At 42.0% G+C, this 16,774-nt stretch overlaps 1 protein-coding gene across 1 annotated transcript in view; it reads left to right on the top strand.

Annotated features, from left to right (window-relative positions):
• Window positions 1–16,774, top strand: part of ada (adenosine deaminase) — a 71,931-nt gene that overhangs the window by 31,894 nt on the left and 23,263 nt on the right. Inside the window, exon 4 of the mRNA XM_063041425.1 lies at window positions 12,592–12,735. Coding sequence (XP_062897495.1) covers window positions 12,592–12,735 — 144 coding nt within the window. The remainder of the gene's footprint in view (window positions 1–12,591; window positions 12,736–16,774) is intronic.

Raw genomic sequence — 16,774 nt, 5'->3', positions numbered from 1 at the left:
GGTGGGGGGGGGGGAAAGATGGGGGTAGTGGCATGCATGTGCACCAAATGGCTTTTTGGTCATAAAGTGACTTTTACATCATTAATCGTGAAGCTCCCCTTCCTTCCACAAGTAAGAGAAATTGTAGTATCTGTAACTTTATGCACAAGGAGCCTTTTGGAGTGTTTGCATGTCACCAGTCACCACCACCATGCCACATCTAATGAAATACTCCAGCTTGTCACCTGTGCCATGAGTGAGTGCAAACCACCCGGGAGCTGCAAGCTGGGTCAACAGAGCTATCATCATTTATACAGGGTAATTGTGCAAACAAAATGAGACTTTCAATGAAGTTCCAGTGAATTGTGTGACATTATATTGGCCATTGACAAGTGAGTCTAGAAATTGTGTGTACAGAACGTGTAACCATGACATCTCATTCCTGACCTCCATCCAGCTTTACTCCTGTTCACTCTTTAGATTGTACTTTTTTTTTTACAGATGGTAGAATTTCTGCTTATTGTGGGGGGAAGGGGAAGCTTCATGATTAATGACCTAAAAGTCATTTTCTAGCTAATCAGAATACTTAAAAATGATCACCAGCATGGTCTCACAGAATATTTAACACAGAACAATGCAGTAATGGAAAAGGCCCTTTGTTCCATGATGCTGTGCCAAATTAATTAAGCTATTGATGTGAATTAAATTAATCTCTTGTGCTTGCACATGTATCAAATTGCTCTTTATGCTTAACTCGGTTAGTAGTGATTCAGTAGGTTCTGCTTTGAGGTACAGTTGAGGTGAGCTATGCCCTTGAATGGGAAACCCTACAAAAAGTAATGGTTATGGCCCAGTCTGTCATTGAGCACATCAACATGAATCGTAGGAAAGCAGCATTCACCATCGGGTACCCCGACCATCCAGGTCATGCACTCTTCTCGCTGCTGACATCAGGAAGAAGGTACAGGAGCATCAGGCCTCATAACATCAGGTTCAGGAACAGTTATTACACCTCAAATATCACGCTCTTGAACCAAAGGGGGTAACTTCACTCAACAAGTATGTGAAGAGCAAGAGGATAAGATGTGAGAGAATTGGAGCAATCAAGTGTGACAATGGAAAAGTGTGTCTGGAACTGGAGGAGATAGTGGAGGTACTTAATGAATATTTTGCTTCAGTGTTCACTATGGAAAAGGACCTTGGCGATTGTAGGGATAACTTACAGTGGACTGAAAAGCTTGAGGATATAAACATTAAGAGAGAGTTTGAGCTGGAGCTTTTGGAAAGCATTAAGTTGAATAAGTCACCAGGACTTGACAAGATACACCCGACACTACTATGGGAGGTGAGGGAAGAGATTGCTGAGCCTCTGGCAATGATCTTTGCATCATCAATGGGGACAGGAGAGGTTCTGGAAGATTGGAGGATTGCAGATGTTGTTCCCTTATTCAAGAAAGGGAGTAGAGATAGCCCAGGAAATTATAGACCAATGAGTCTTACTTCAGTGGTTGGTAAGTTGATTGAGAAGAGCCTGAGAGGGAGGATTTATGAACATTTGGAGAGGCATAATATGATTAGGAATAGTCAGCATAGCTTTGTTAAAGGTAGGTTGTGCCTTATGAGCCTGGATGGATTTTTTGAGGATGTGACTAAACAAATTGATAAAGGTAAAACAGTAGATGTAGTGTATATGGATTTCAGCAAGGCATTTGATAAGGTACTCTTATGCAAGGCTTATTGAGAAAGTAAGGAGGCATGGGATCCAAGGGGACCTTGCTTTGTGGAACTGGCTTGCCCACAGAAGGCAAAGAGTGGTTGGAGACAGGTCATATTCTGCATGGAGGTCAGTGACCAGTGGAGTGCCTCAGGAATCTGTTCTGGGATCCCTTCTTTTTGTGATTTTTATAAATGACCTGGATGAGCAAGTGGAGGGATGGGTTAGTAAATTTGCTGATACACAAAGGTCGGAGGTGTTGTGGACAGTGTGGAGGGCTGTTAGAGGTTATAGCGGGACATCGACAGGATGCAAAACTGGGCTGAGAAATGGCAGATGGAGTTCAACCCAGATAAGTGTGAGGTGGTTCATCTTGGTCGATCAAATATGATGGCAGAATATAGTTTTAATGGTAAGACTCTTCGCAGTGTGGAGGATCAGAGGGATGTTGGAGTCCGTGTCCACAGGATACTCAAAGCTGCTGCGCAGGATGACTGTGGTTAAGAAGGCATGTGGTGCATTGGCCTTCATCAACCATGGGATTGATTTCAAGAGCCGAGAGGTAACGTTGCAGCTATATAGGACCTTGGTCAGAACCCACTTGGAGTACTGTGCTCAGTTCTGGTCACTTCACTACAGGAAGGATGTGGAAACCATAGAAAGGGTGCAAAGGAGATTTACAAGGTTGTTGCCTGGATTGGGGAGCATGCCTTCTGAGAATAGGTTGAGTGAACTTGGCCTTTTCTCCTTGGAGCGACGGAGGATGAGAGGTGACCTGATAGAGGTGTATAAGGTGATGAGAGGCATAATGAGAGGAAAATAATTTAACTAGCACAATGAGATAATGTCTAGGAAATAAAGGAATTCCTGAAATATCTGTAGGAAGTATAAAACTTTGCTAGAATATGTTTTCAATACTACTTTAGTCAGATTTTACTCATGAAAAAGTGTTCTTTTCTTAATTATTCAGGTTAAATGCATTCAAAACTATAAATGGAGGCCAAAAAAAAAAAATCACTCCCTGATTACTTAGGACCTAAGCTTACAGAATAAGGACTTTACGAAAAGACTTTTTATTCAGCATTGTTAAATAAACAAAATACAGAATGTAAATAAGCAGCTTTGGAACTGATAAGAATGTATTTCTTTAGCCAGAGGTTGGTAAATCTGTGGAATTCATTGCCATAGATGGCTGTGGAAGCGAACTTATTGGGTATATTTACAGCAGAGGTTGATAGGTTCTTGATTAGTCATGGTGTCCAAAGTTACATGGAGAAGCAAGAAGATACGGTTGAGAGGGATCATAAATGAGCCATAATTGAACAGTGGAGCAAACTCGATGGGCCAAATGGCCTAATTCTCCTGTGTCTTATGGTCTCATGGTGAAAACGAGTGTGTGCTTTCCTAATTTAATTGACCAGCACCATGAGGGTTATTTTTGTACTAACTAAGGTGATCTATTAATAAATATTGTTGCCTCTGTACTTGTATGTTGATAATATAGACTCAGAGGCCACTTTTATTAGATACACCTGTGCAGCTGCTCATTACTGCAAATATCTAATTAGCCAATCATGTGGCTGCAACTTAATGCATAGGAGAATGCAGACATGGTCAAGAGGTTCAGTTGTTCAGACCAAACATCAGAATGGGAGAAGAAATGTGATCGAAGTGACTTTGACTGTGAGATGATTGTTGGTGCCCGATGGGGTAGTTTGAGTATCTCAGAAACTGCTGATCTTCTGGGATTTTCAAGCACAAACTTTTCTGGAGCTTAGAATCTCTAGAGTTTACACAGAATGGTGTAATAAACAAGAAAACATCCAGTGAGCAGCAGCTCTGTGAGTGAAAATGTCTTGTTAATGAGAGAGGTCAGAGGAGAATGGCCAGAATGGTTCAAGGTAACAGGAAGGTGACAGTAAGTCAAATAACCACATGTTACAACAGTAGTGTGCAGAAGAGCATCTCTGAACACATAGCATGTCAAACCATTATGTGGATGGCTACAGCATCAGAAGACTGACAAGGTGACAGTAACTTACATAACCACAAGTTACAACAGGTATGGTTGCCATGGCAGCGTAGTGGTTAGTGTGATGCTATTACAGCTCAGGGGCGGTCTGGAGTTTGGAGTTCAATTCTGGCGCTGCCTCTAAGGAGTTTGTATGTTCTCCCTATGAAAAGTGTGTGTTTCCTTCGGGTGCTCTGGCTCCTTCCCACAGTCCAAAGACCTACTGGTTTGATCATCATAAGTTCTCCTGTTATGAGGCTAGTGTTTAAAAAGGTGTGTTGCTGAATGGTGCAGCTTGAAGGCCTCTCTCGTGCTGTGTCTCTAAATGAAATGGAGTGCAGAGGAGCATCTCTGAACACACAGCATGTTGAACCTTGAAGTGGATGGGCTACAGCAGAAGACCAGACCGGGTTCCACTCCTACCTAATAAAGTGGCCACTGAGTGTATCTGAAACGAATTTCCAGGTTGTTTGCTCAAATCATAAACATGACAAAGGCCCTCCGTTGGTCAGGACCAACCACAGGTATTGCCTCCTAGCTATCTATGCGAACCAGGGCAGTATGATATGGAGAATAAGATATTGCCCACGCGGCAGGCTTCCCCTCAGATCAGAGTTTTCCTCTTCCTTGATGTGCTGCCAGCCACAGCAGATAAACTCCATCTGCCCTAAACGACTGGCTTTAAGGCGCCAGTAGCCTGCTTTTGCCTCTTCTGTCAGTGGAAACAGTTCCGCTGGGCTTAGTAGCTAAGCCACAAGGAGCTAGACTTGGTTGTCAGAGGCTATTTGAGACACGCCATTGGGAGCATTTAATAGGTAGTGGAAGCTTATCCCCACCACCACCACTACCACGCCCAACAACAGCAACCTTAAGGAACCATAAAAACACAAGAGATTCTGCAGATGCTGGAAATCCAGAGCAATACACACAATATGCTGGAGGGACTCAGCAGGTCAGGCAGCATCTATAGAAATGAATGAACGGTTGACATTTTGCGTTCAGACTTCATCGTGACTCTCAGATGTTATTGTAACAGTTAAATTTATGCAGTTGTGGAAATTTGTTCTTGTATTCATGTCACTACTGTCTCCCCTCTCTCCTGGACAGGCTCTATACATCTAGCTGAGAATACAAGACCATAAGATATAGGAGCAGAAGTAGGTCATTTGGTCCATCGCGTCTGCTCCGCCATTCAGTCATGGGCTGATCCGATTCTTCCAGTCATCCCCACTCCCCTGCCTTCTCCCCATACCCTTTGATGCTCTGGCTAATCAAGAACCTATCTATCTCTGCCTTAAATGTACCCAATGACTTGGCCTCCACAGCTGCTCGTGGCAACAAGTTCCACAGATTTACCCCCTTCTGACTAAAATAATTTTTCCACATCTCTGTTCTAAATTAATGTCCTTCAATCCTGAAGTCATGCCCTCTCGTGCTAGACACCCGTACCATGGGAAATAACTTTGCCATATCTAATCTGATCAGGCCTTTTAACATTTGGAATGTTTCTATGAGATCACCCCTCATTCTCCTGAACTCCAGGGAATACAGCCCAAGAGCTGCCAGATGTTCTTCATACAGTAACCCTTTCATTCCTGGTATCTTTCTCGTGAATCTTCACTGAAGCCTCTCCAATGTCAGTATATTTTTCTAAAATAAGGAGCCCAAAACGGCACACAATGCTCCAAGTGTGGTGTCATGAGTATTGAGCCTCAACATCACATCCCTGCTCTTATATTTTATACCTCTAGAAACGAATGCCAATATTGCATTCGCCGCCTTCACCACTGATTCAACCTGGAGGTTAACTTTTAGTGTATCCTTCACAAGGATCCCAATTCCCTTTGCATCTCTGCATTTTAAATAATAGCCTGCCCGTTTATTTCTTCAACCAAAGTGCATGACCATACACTTTCCAACATTGTATTTCATTTGCCACTTCTTTGCCCATTCTGCTAAACTACTGTATCTAAGTCTCTCTGCAGGCTCTCTGTTTCCTCAACACTACCTGCTCTTCCACCTATCTTTGTATCATCGGCAAGTTTAGCCACAAATCCATTAATCCCCTAGTCCAAATCATTGACATACATCGTAAAAAGCTGCGGTCCCAACACCGACCCCTGTGAAACTCCACTGGTAAACGGCAGCCATCCAGACTAGGATCCCTTTATTCCCACTCCTTGTTTTCTGCTGATCAGCCAATGCTCCACCCTTGCTAGTAACTCCTCTGTAATTCCATGGGCTCTTACCTTGCTAAGCAGCCTCATGTGCGGCACCTTGTCAAAGGCCTTCTGAAAATCCAAGTACACCATATCTATGGCATCTTCTTTGTCTATGCTGCTTGCTAATTCCCTCAAAATAAAAACGCAGTAGGTTAGTCAGGCAGGATTTTCCTTCCAGGAAACCATGCTGGCTTTAGCCTATCTTGTCAAGTGCCTCCAGGTATTCCGTAATCTCATCCCCAACAATCGATTCCAACAACTTCCCAACCACTGATGTCAGGCTAACAGGTCTATAGTTTCCTTCCTGCTGCCTCCCACCCTTCTTAAGTAGTGGCATAACATTTTTGGTTTTCCTGTCATCCGATACAATGCCAGAATCTATCGATTCTTGGAAGATCATTGTTAACCTCCGCAATCTGTCCAGCTACTTCCTTCAGAATCTGAGAGTGCATTCCATCAGGTCCAGGAGATTTATCTACCCTCAGACCATTAAGCTTCCTGAGCACCTTCTCAGTCGTAATTTTCACTGCATATATTTCACTTCCCTGACACTCTTGAATATCTGGTATGCTGCAGAGGTCATCCACTGTGAGGACTGATGCAAAATATGCATTCAGCTCCTCTGCCATCTCTGTGTCTTTCATTACAATATCTCCAGCGTCATTTTCTATTGGTCCTATATCTACCCTCAACTCTCTTTTACCCTTTATATACTTAAAAAAGCTTTTAGTATCTTCTTTGATATTAGTCGCCAGCTTCTTCTCATATTTTATCTTTTCCTTCTGAATGACCTTCTCAGTTTCCTTCTGCAAGTTTTTAAAAGCTCCCCAATCCTCTATCTTCCCACTGGCTCTGGCTTCCTTGTATGTCCTCTCTTTTGCTTTTACCTTGACTTTGACTTCACTTGTCAGCCTTGGTAGTGTCCTTCTTCCATTCGAAAATTTCTTCTGACTTGGAATATATCTGTTGTGCACTTCCCTCATTTTTCGCAGAAACTCCAGCCATTGCTGCTCTGCTGTCCTTCCTGCTAGTGGCCCTTTCCAGTCAACCTTGGCCAGTTTCCCTCTCATGCCATTGTAATTTCCTTTATTCCACTGAAATACCGACACATTGGAATTTAGTTTCTCCTTCTCAAATTTCAAAGCGAACTTGATCATATTGTGATCAGTGTTTCCTAAGGGTTCTTTAACCTTAAGCTCTCTTTTCACCTCTGTGTCATTGCACAACACCCAATCCAGCACAGCCAATCCCCTAGTGGGCTGAACAACAATCTTTTCTAAAAAGCCTTCCCTCAAACATGCTACAAATTCTCTCTCTTAAGGTCCAGTACTGGGCTGGTTTTCCCAATCCACTTTCGTGTTAAAATCCCCAATGATTATCATGACATTGCCATTCTGACATGCCTTTTCTATCTCCTGCTGTAATTTGTAATCCACATCCAGACTGCTGCTTGGAGGCCTGTATACAACCGTCATTAGGGTCCTTTTACCCTTGCCATTTTGTAACTCAACCCATAGAGACTTTACACCTTCTGATCCTGTGTCATCCCTTTCTAATGATTTAATATTATTTCTTATACATAGGGCCACACCACCCACTCTGTCTACTAACCTGTCTTTCTGATACACCGTGTATCCTTGGACGTTCAACTCCCAATGGCAACCATCCTTTAGCCAAGTTTCAGAAATGGCCACAACATCATACTCGCCAATCTGCAGCTGAATTTCGGGATGGTCCATTTTATTTCTTATGCTGTGTACATTTAAATGCAACACTTTCAAGCCAGTACTTGTTGCTTTCTATTTTAACTGCACCACGCCTCTATTGCCCTGTAACTCATCCCACTGGCTGTGATTAGGCCTCATCTCCTGCTTGTCTTTTCTATCATCTCTGTTGCACGCTACCTTTGATTTATTTCTGTTTTCCCCTTCCTCAGCCCTATCACTCTGGTTCCCATCCCCTTGCCAAATTAGTTTAAACCCTCCCTAACAACTCTATTAAACCTGCCTGCTTGCATATTGGACCCCTTTGGGTTCAGGTGTAGCCTGTCCTTTTTGTACAGGTTGTATAACAAGGCAAACAACATATTGAACAAATCAGTTGCTTTTATCTGTAATTGCACTTTCCTCTGGGATAAGGCATCTTGCTTCTACGTAGTGGCTCAGACAGCTATTTTATTATTGGTGGTAATGTACTCCTGTACCTTGTCACATGGTGACTACTTCTTTAGTTAATAGTTGTATTGATGAATAAGCATTCATTGGATGGACGACGTACTTTCTAATCAAGGCCTGCATTTGGCTCAGAGCATTTGGCTCGGGGCCATGCACATTCTCACCATAGCTGACATTAGAGGTAAGAATCATCCTTAATTATTGCTGCCAAGTATTTTCTATTGCTGCTCATGTTGCAAGATGTGACCTATTTTTATTGCCGAGTAATGATATAAGAGTTAAAGTTTCAGCATGAAATTTTCCAATACCCTATTTAGCACACTTGCTGGGCATCTAATTGAACCACAACCCCATGATTCATGGGGACAATGCACCTGTAGTTTTTTTGTAAGCTATCCCCTGCATTTAATATCTTCTTACGGCTGCAAGATCATGAACAATTATTTCCTTTATTACCATGTTCCATGAAGGAATGTTCTTCATTAATTCTATGACATTGCCAGGTAATCTTAGCCAGACAGATGATGTTTTTCTGGTTACTGAAGCACCAGTTAATTTAGATCATAATATGTAATTGCCAAGCCTACCTGAATATGTACATTTCTAGCTTCCAAGTACAGCAGATAGGCCACACATTCTATTTTTATTTTGCGAATATGCAAAATGAATTCCAACTGTGGTGGGCCTTAGCCTGATGTACACCGAAGTTATTTGTTTTACAGCTGCTGTCATTGCTTCAGATCAAAAGAACACATAGGACATATTAGAACTGTACTTGACACAATGCCATATTGTGATTCCAGTGTGTATACCCTCTACAAAATGGCATCTGCTCTGCAAGTCTCCTCTGAAGTCACCTCCCACTGAGAAGGACAAGGTCAATATGTGGAACACAACCATCTGTAGATTTCCTCTCAAATCCTGCCACCATCCTGATTTTGGGAATGTATTGCATGTCTTTCTCTCCCTGGGGCTGAATCCCGCCAATCCCTATCTAACAATGATGTGAGTGAAATTTTGAGTGTACAGAGTTCGTATGTTCCTGTCAGAATAAAAAGTGAGGCTAACAGATTTAAGGAATCTTGGTTTTTGAGAGATATTAAGGACCCAGTTAAGAAGAACGTTGTGCATAGCAGGTATATGACAAAGAAGAGCAAAATGAGGCATTTGTGTATAGAAAATGCAAGAGGACAAGAAGGAAATCAGGAGGGCAAGAAGAAGGCATGAGGTTGCTCTATCAGACAAGGTGATGCAGAAGCCGAAGGGGCCCTTCAGGTATACAAGGAGCAAGTGGATAGCAAATGAGAAAACTGGTCCTTTTATGCATTTATAGATCTTAAATGGATTTTTTGTGTCTGTATATACTCAGAAGACAGAAACAGTCTATAGAAGTGAGGCAACATGGCAGTGAGTTCATGGACCATATGTGGATTATGGAGAAGGGGCTTAAAAGGGATTGGATATATATTTGGATAGACAGGGACTGCTTAGGGATAATCAACATGGCTTTGTGCATGGTAGGTCATGTCTAACCAATCGTTGAGCTTTTTGAGGAATTTACCAGAAAAACTGATAAAGGAAAGGCAGTGGATGTTGCCTTCATGGACTTTAGCAAGGCCATTGAACAGGTCCCGCATGGGAGGTTGGTCAGAAAGGTTCAGTCATTTGGCATTTAGGATGAGGTAGTAAACTGGATTAGACATTGGCTTCATGGGAGAAGCTAGAGTGTGGTAGTAGATGGTTGCCTCTCTGACTGTAAGTCTGTGACTAGTGGAGTGCCACAGGGATTGGTGCTAGGTCCATTGCTGTTTGTCATCTATATCAGTGATCTGGATGAGAACATGGAAAACCGGATCAGCAAATTTGGAAATGACATCAAGACTGGGGCACAGTGGAGAGTGAAGAAGGCTATCATAGCTTTCAGCATGACCTGGTCCAGTTGGAAAATGATCTGAAAAATGGCAGAGGGAATTTGATGCTGATAAGAGTGAGGCGTTGCACTTTGGATAGACAACCTAGGGTAGGACTTGCAAGGTGAGTGGTAGAGCACTGAGAAGTAGGTAGAACAATGGGAATTTGGAAAAATGGATCTGTAATTCTCCGAAAGTGGCATCACAGGTTGACATGATCATAAAGAGAGCTTTTCATACATTGGTCTTCATGAACACTGGACACAGGCATTTTGCTTTCTGAATATTTTTGGGTGTACCTTATGGCTTTTGGGCTGCTGATCATGAAAATCATCATGAAATTTGCCTATTTCACACCATTTTCTTGAATTGCCATATATTTGTTATTTCAGTTCATAATTAAAATCAGAATAACGGATGCCAAAGTTGGGGAAGGCATTTTTGTTGGTCCACAAATCAAACAAGTCATCAATGATAGGCAATTCAAAAAACCTCTTGTGGGGTTGGAGAAAATTGCATGGAAGGCATTCAATGAAGTTGAAAACTTTCTTGGCAACTATAGAGCACCAAACTATGTGCATGTGACAACATGCTTCAAACGTGCAAAATCATGGAGTTCTTCCCTACAAATCTTGGCGCTGTCAGTGGCACTGAAAGCTTCCACCAGGATTTTGTGGTCATACAGATTGGTATCAGGGCAACTGGTATCTATCAATGCTGGCTGATTATTGTTGGACACTTAGACGAGAAGCCTCAGATACTGAGTACAACTGAAAATCATCCACAAAATATTTTTAGATTAGTTGAACTACTGCAAAGCATCAGCACCATTAGATTGGATTAGATTAGATTATGAGGACACTCAGTCCTCTTTTATTGTCATTTAGTAATGTATGCATTAAGAAATGATACAATGTTTCTCCAGAATGATATCACAGAAACACAAGACAAACTGACTGAAAAACTGACAAAAACCACATAATTATAACATATAGTTACAACAATGCAAAGCAATACCATAATTTGATAAAGAACAGACCATGGACACGGTAAACAGTCTCAAAGTCTCTCGAAAGTCCCAACATCTCACGCAGATGGTGAACCTCCAGCGCCGCAAACTTGCCGATGCAGCATCCTGGAAGCACCCGACCACTGTCCGACTCCGAGTCCGTCCGAAAACTCCGAGCCTCCGACCAGCTCTCCAACACCGAGCGCCGAGCACCATCTCTGCCAAACGCTTTGACCCCGGCCTCGGCAACAGGCAATAGGCAAAGCCGAGGATTTGGGGCCTTCCCCTCCGGAGATTCTCGATCGCACAGTAGCAGCGGCAGCGAAGCAGGCATTTCAGAAGTTTCCCAGGTGTTCCTCCGTGCTCTCACGTCTGCCTCCATCAAATCAGGATTGTGCACAGCCCCTAGTTAACACATACGATATCATTCGCGCGCGCTGAGTCATGCCACCATCTTCTCCTCCCACTGCCAGTGAACATTAGGCAATTAAATTCATCATATTCAATAAGACATTATTTCTTGTTTCTCCAAATTCCTACATGATACAAGTAGTCTGAAATTATATTTGTGTTCAGCTTCAGGTGGGCTATCATAAACAAAACAAAAATTCTGAGGATGCAACACTTTCAAAAAAATTTGTTGTCGAGTGAAATCAAAGTCTTGAGTACAGGAGCTGAGATGTTATGTTGAAGTTGTACAAGGTATCGGTGAGGCCTAATTTTGAGCATGTGTGCAGTTCTGGTCACCTACATAGAGGAAAAGTATCAATAAGATTGAAAGAATGAAGAGGAAACTTACAAGGATATTGCCAGATCTTGAAGAGTTGAGTTAGAGGGAAAGGTTGAATAGGTTTGAACTTTATTCCTGAGTGTGGGAGAATGAGGGGAGATTTAATAGAGGTGTACAATGTTATGAGAGGTATAGAGAGAGTAAATGCAAGCAGACTTTTCCCACTGAGGTTGGGTGAAACCAGAACTCGAGGTTAAGGGTTAAAGGTGAAAGATGAAAAGTTCAAGAGCAACATGAGGGGGAATTTCTTCATTCAGAGAGTAGAACGAGCTGCCAGAGAAACTCGGATAGGTATATGGGTGGGAGAGGCATGGCTTGTATGGGCCAGGTACAGTTCAATGGGACTAAGCAGCGTAATAGTTTGGCATGGACTAGGTGTGCTGAAAGACTTTTCTGTGCTGTACATATTCAATGACTCAATGAGAGTACCTTCACTAGAAAGTCTATAGCAATGCCAAAGGCAGATTACTACTGTCTTGTTGAGGATATCAAGGATGAACAATGACTTCTAGATTTTCTGTGATATTCTCTTCCTGTAAGTGGTTTAACATTCAAATAGCTCATCATACACTGAGAATGTAGGCTATGCATTTTCCATCACAGCCTGCTAATAGGCCCGCTGCAAATTATTTCCGTATTTGTTGTATATTAACTAATAACGTTTTCAAAACCGACTTGAGTATCATCCCAATTTTACTTACGAGTCAGTCTTTAAGTATTCAAGACTTTCATTCTTTTATGTTTGAGGGTAACCATTAATATCTTTCCCTCCCTATGTATAGTGGAAGCAGAGAAGCTGTGAAACGAATAGCTTATGAACTCGTAGAAAGTAAAGCCAAAGAAGGCATTATATATTTTGAAGCAAGATACAGTCCGCATCTACTGGCTAACTGCAATGTTGATCCAATTCCTTGGAATCAAACACCGTAAGTAATTTGAATATTATCTTTAAGGATTATTTTACAATTTTTTTTACAGAAATATTTTGTAGAAACATAATGGTTAACTATCAACTTTACGAGCTGCTTTCTCTCATTCCCTTTATTGGTTAGATTGCATAAAGTTTTTTTTTATGTCAATAAATCACAGTGTCAAAAGTATGCTTTTTATAGCTTTTGGCATTTATTACTTCTACAAATCATGTTGTTCTGCATCAAGAGGGGACAGGAAAGAACAACATTATTATTAGGATGGAAACTAAACTAAAATTTCAGCTAGATGAAAGGGCACTGAGCAGGTGCAGAAGTCTTGGTGTATTGAAATGTTTATCTTTTGCCATTTATTTGAATAGTGCTTCTAAGATGCAATTTCTTTAACATAGGAATTCTAACACTGTATGTGGAAGTGCAGCAACAAAATATGTAAACACACAGTCACTTACATGAGAATGTATAAGGCTCAGCAGTCAGCCACTCAAAAAATAGTTATTCTCTCCAACAATTATCATCGAGTTGTGTCTGAACAATTTGCTGTAATAGCTATCACAATCTGTTCTGTAGATGGTCTGGTCGTTCTTCCATCAGCCAGCATGTAAGCAGCTAAATATAAGCTTTTGGTGCCATTCTTCTTCCAAGTTTGAGTAAGTCCTCCAATTTTGGACATTTGGCACTTTCATATACTGTTTTGGAGATCCATAGAAATTCATAGAGCTATACAGCAAGCAAACAGACCCTTCAGCCCAACTTGCCTATGCCTACTGAGAAGCCTGTCTTTGATAATCACATTGACTGTGTTTGGCTAACATCCCTCTCTACCTTTTGTATTCATGCACATATCTAAATGTCTTTTAATCACTCTAATTGTACCTTGCTGCCATCTCCTCCGGCAGCTCATTCCATTACCCTTTGTAGCAATAAACTTGTCTTTCTGATCCCCTTAAAATCTGTCTACCCTCACTTTAAAACTGTGCCTCACCTACCCTAAGAAAAAAAGACTGTGGCCGTTTCTGTTCCTCAAAATTTTATAAATTTCAGTAAGATCAACCCCCAGCTTTCTTCACTTCAGGGATAACAGTCCCAGCCTGTACAATCTCTCCTTATTATGCAAGCCCTCCGATCTAGGTAACATTGCTCTGAATCTTTTCTGCATTCTTTAACTTACTTGCGTCCTTCCTCTGGTGTGGCAAACAGATCTGCGCTCAATACTCCAAGCACGGCCTTACCAACAACTTGTACAAGTGTAACATGAGGCCTCAACTGTACTCAATTCCTCAGATGATGCAGTAAGCATCCAAACACCGACTTCACTACTATGTGTTGCTACTTTCAGGGAACTTCCGACTTATACTGCAAAGTTTTCTGTTCAATAACACTGCACAGTGCCCTGCCATTCACTGTACACTTCCTGTTCTGTCTTAACATTACAAAATACATTATCACTTCATAACAGTTCAAAATTAGAATGAGAATCAGGTTTATTATCACTGGCATGTGACATGAAATTTGTCAACCTAGCAGCAGCAGTTCAATGCAATACATAATATTTAAGAGAAAAATAAATCAATCAATCAATCAATAATGTATTTTTTTTTTTAAAAAGTGAGGTAGTGTCCAAGGGTTCAATGTCCATTTAGGAATCGGATGGCAGAGGGGAAGAAGCTGTTCCTGAATTGCTGAGTGTGTGCCTTCAGGTTTCTGTACCTCCTACCTGATGGTAACAGTGAGAAAAGGGCATGCCCTGGGTGCTGGAGGTCCTTAATAATGGACACTGCCTTTCTGAGACACTGCTCCTTGAAGATGTCCCTGGGTACTTTGTAGGCTAGTACCCAAGATGGAGCTGACTAGATTTACAACCTTCTGCAGCTTTTTTCGGTCCTGTGCAGTAGCCCCTCTGTACCAGACAGTGATGCAGCCTGTCAGAATGCTGTCCACAGTACAACTATTGAAGTTTTTGAGTGTATTTGTTGACTTGCCAAATCTCTTCAAACTCCTAATAAAGTATATCTGCTAACTTGCCTTCTTTATAACTGCATCGATATGTTAGGACCAGGTTAGATCCTCAGAGATCTTGACACCGAGGAACTTAAAGCTGCTCACTCTCTTCACTTCTGATCCCTCTATGAGGATTGGTATGTGCTCCTTCATCTACCCCTTCCTAAAGTCCATAATCAGCTCTTTTGTCTTACTGACGTTGAGTGCCAGGTTGTTGCTGCGGCACCACTCCACTAGTTGGCATATCTTACTCCTGTACACCCTCTCGTCACCACCTGAGATTCTACCAGCAATGGTTGTGTTGGTGACCTTTCACTGATCCCTATGGCACAATAGTGGTTACATGTCTCCACTCTGAAGAGCACCCTCTACTTCCATGTGCTGGCTCTTAACACCAAGCCAGTTTTGTATTCAGTTTGCTCTCTTACCCAGGATGCCATGTATTCTAACCTCCTTGACCAGTCTACCATGTGAAGCCTTCTCAAAAACCTTGCTAAAGTCCGCATAAATGACGTACACCAGTCGACCCTTGTCCATAATACATAGGAGCAGAATTAGGCCATTTTGCCCATCGAGTCTGCTCTGCCATTCAACCATAGCCGATCCTTTAGTCCCCTCCTCAGTCCCACTCCCCAGCCTTCTCCCTGTAACCTTTGATGCCACATCCAAACAAGAATCTACCAAGCTCTACCTTATATACACCCAATGACCTGGTCTCCACAGCTGCATGTGGTCATAAATTCCACAAGTTCACCACCCTCTTGCTAAAGAAATTTCTCTGCATCTCTATCCTAAATGGACCCACTCTATCCTGAGGCTGCGCCCTCTCGTCTGAGACTCCCCCACCATGGGAAACATTCTTTCCACATCTACTCTGTCTAACTAGGCCTTTCAACATTTGAAAGGTGTCAATGAGATTCCCCCCGTCCTTCTAAATTCCAGCGAGTACAGATCCAGAGCTATCAAATGTTCCTTGTATGATAACCCTTTCATTCCCAGAATCATCGTTGTGAACCTCCTTTGAACCCTCTCCAATGCCAGCACATTTTTTTAGATGAGGAGCCCAAAACTGTTCACAATCCTCAAGGTGAGGCCTCACCAGTGCCTTATAAAGCCTCAGCATCACATCCCTGCTCTTGTATTCCAGACCTCTTGAAATGAATGTAACATTGCAATTGCCTTCCTCACCACTGACTCTACCTGAAAGTTAACTTTTAGGGTGTTCCGCACAAGAACTCCCAAGTCCCTTTGCATCTCGGATTTTTGGATTTTCTCCCTGTTTAGAAAATAATCTGCACATAGGTGCATGACCATGCATTTTCCAACATTGTATTTCATTTGCCACTCTCTTGCCCATTCTCCTAATCCGTCTAAGTCCTTCTGCAGCCTACCTGTTTCCTCAACACCACCTGCCCCTCCACCAATCTTCGTATCATCTGTACACTTGGCAACAAAGCCATCTATTCCATAATCTAAATTATTGATATACAGCATAAAAAGACCCAACACCGACTCCTGCAGAACACCACTAATCACTGGCAGCCAACCAGGAAAGGATCCTTTTATTCCCACACGCAGTCTCCTTACCTTTTAGCTAATGCTGTAACCATGTTAGTAACTTTCCTGTAATACCCTGGGCTGTTAACTTGGTAAGCAGCCTCATGTGTGGCACCTTGTTAAAGGCCTTCTGAAAATCCAAATATACAACATCCACTGCATTCCCTTTATCTATCCTACTTGTAATCTCCTCAAAGAATCCCAGCAGGTTCATCAGGCAAGATTTGCCTTTAAGGAAACCATGCTGACTTTGTCCTATCTTGTCCTATGTCACCAAGTACTCCATCACCTCATCCTAAACAATTGACTCTAACATCTTTCCAACCACTGAGATCAGGCTAACTGGTCTATAATTTCCTTTCTGCTGCCTTCCTTCTTTCTTAAAGGGTGGCGTGACATTTAAATTTTCCAGTTCAGTTCAATAATTTTCAAAAGATCATTACTAATGCCTTTAATCTCTATCTTTCAGTGCAGTTCA

Source organism: Mobula hypostoma, chromosome 2, assembly GCF_963921235.1.
Source record: "Mobula hypostoma chromosome 2, sMobHyp1.1, whole genome shotgun sequence".
Classification (NCBI taxonomy): domain Eukaryota; kingdom Metazoa; phylum Chordata; class Chondrichthyes; order Myliobatiformes; family Myliobatidae; genus Mobula; species Mobula hypostoma.
Note: the sequence above shows the minus strand (reverse complement) of the source record. Positions and strands in the feature narration are given on the sequence as shown.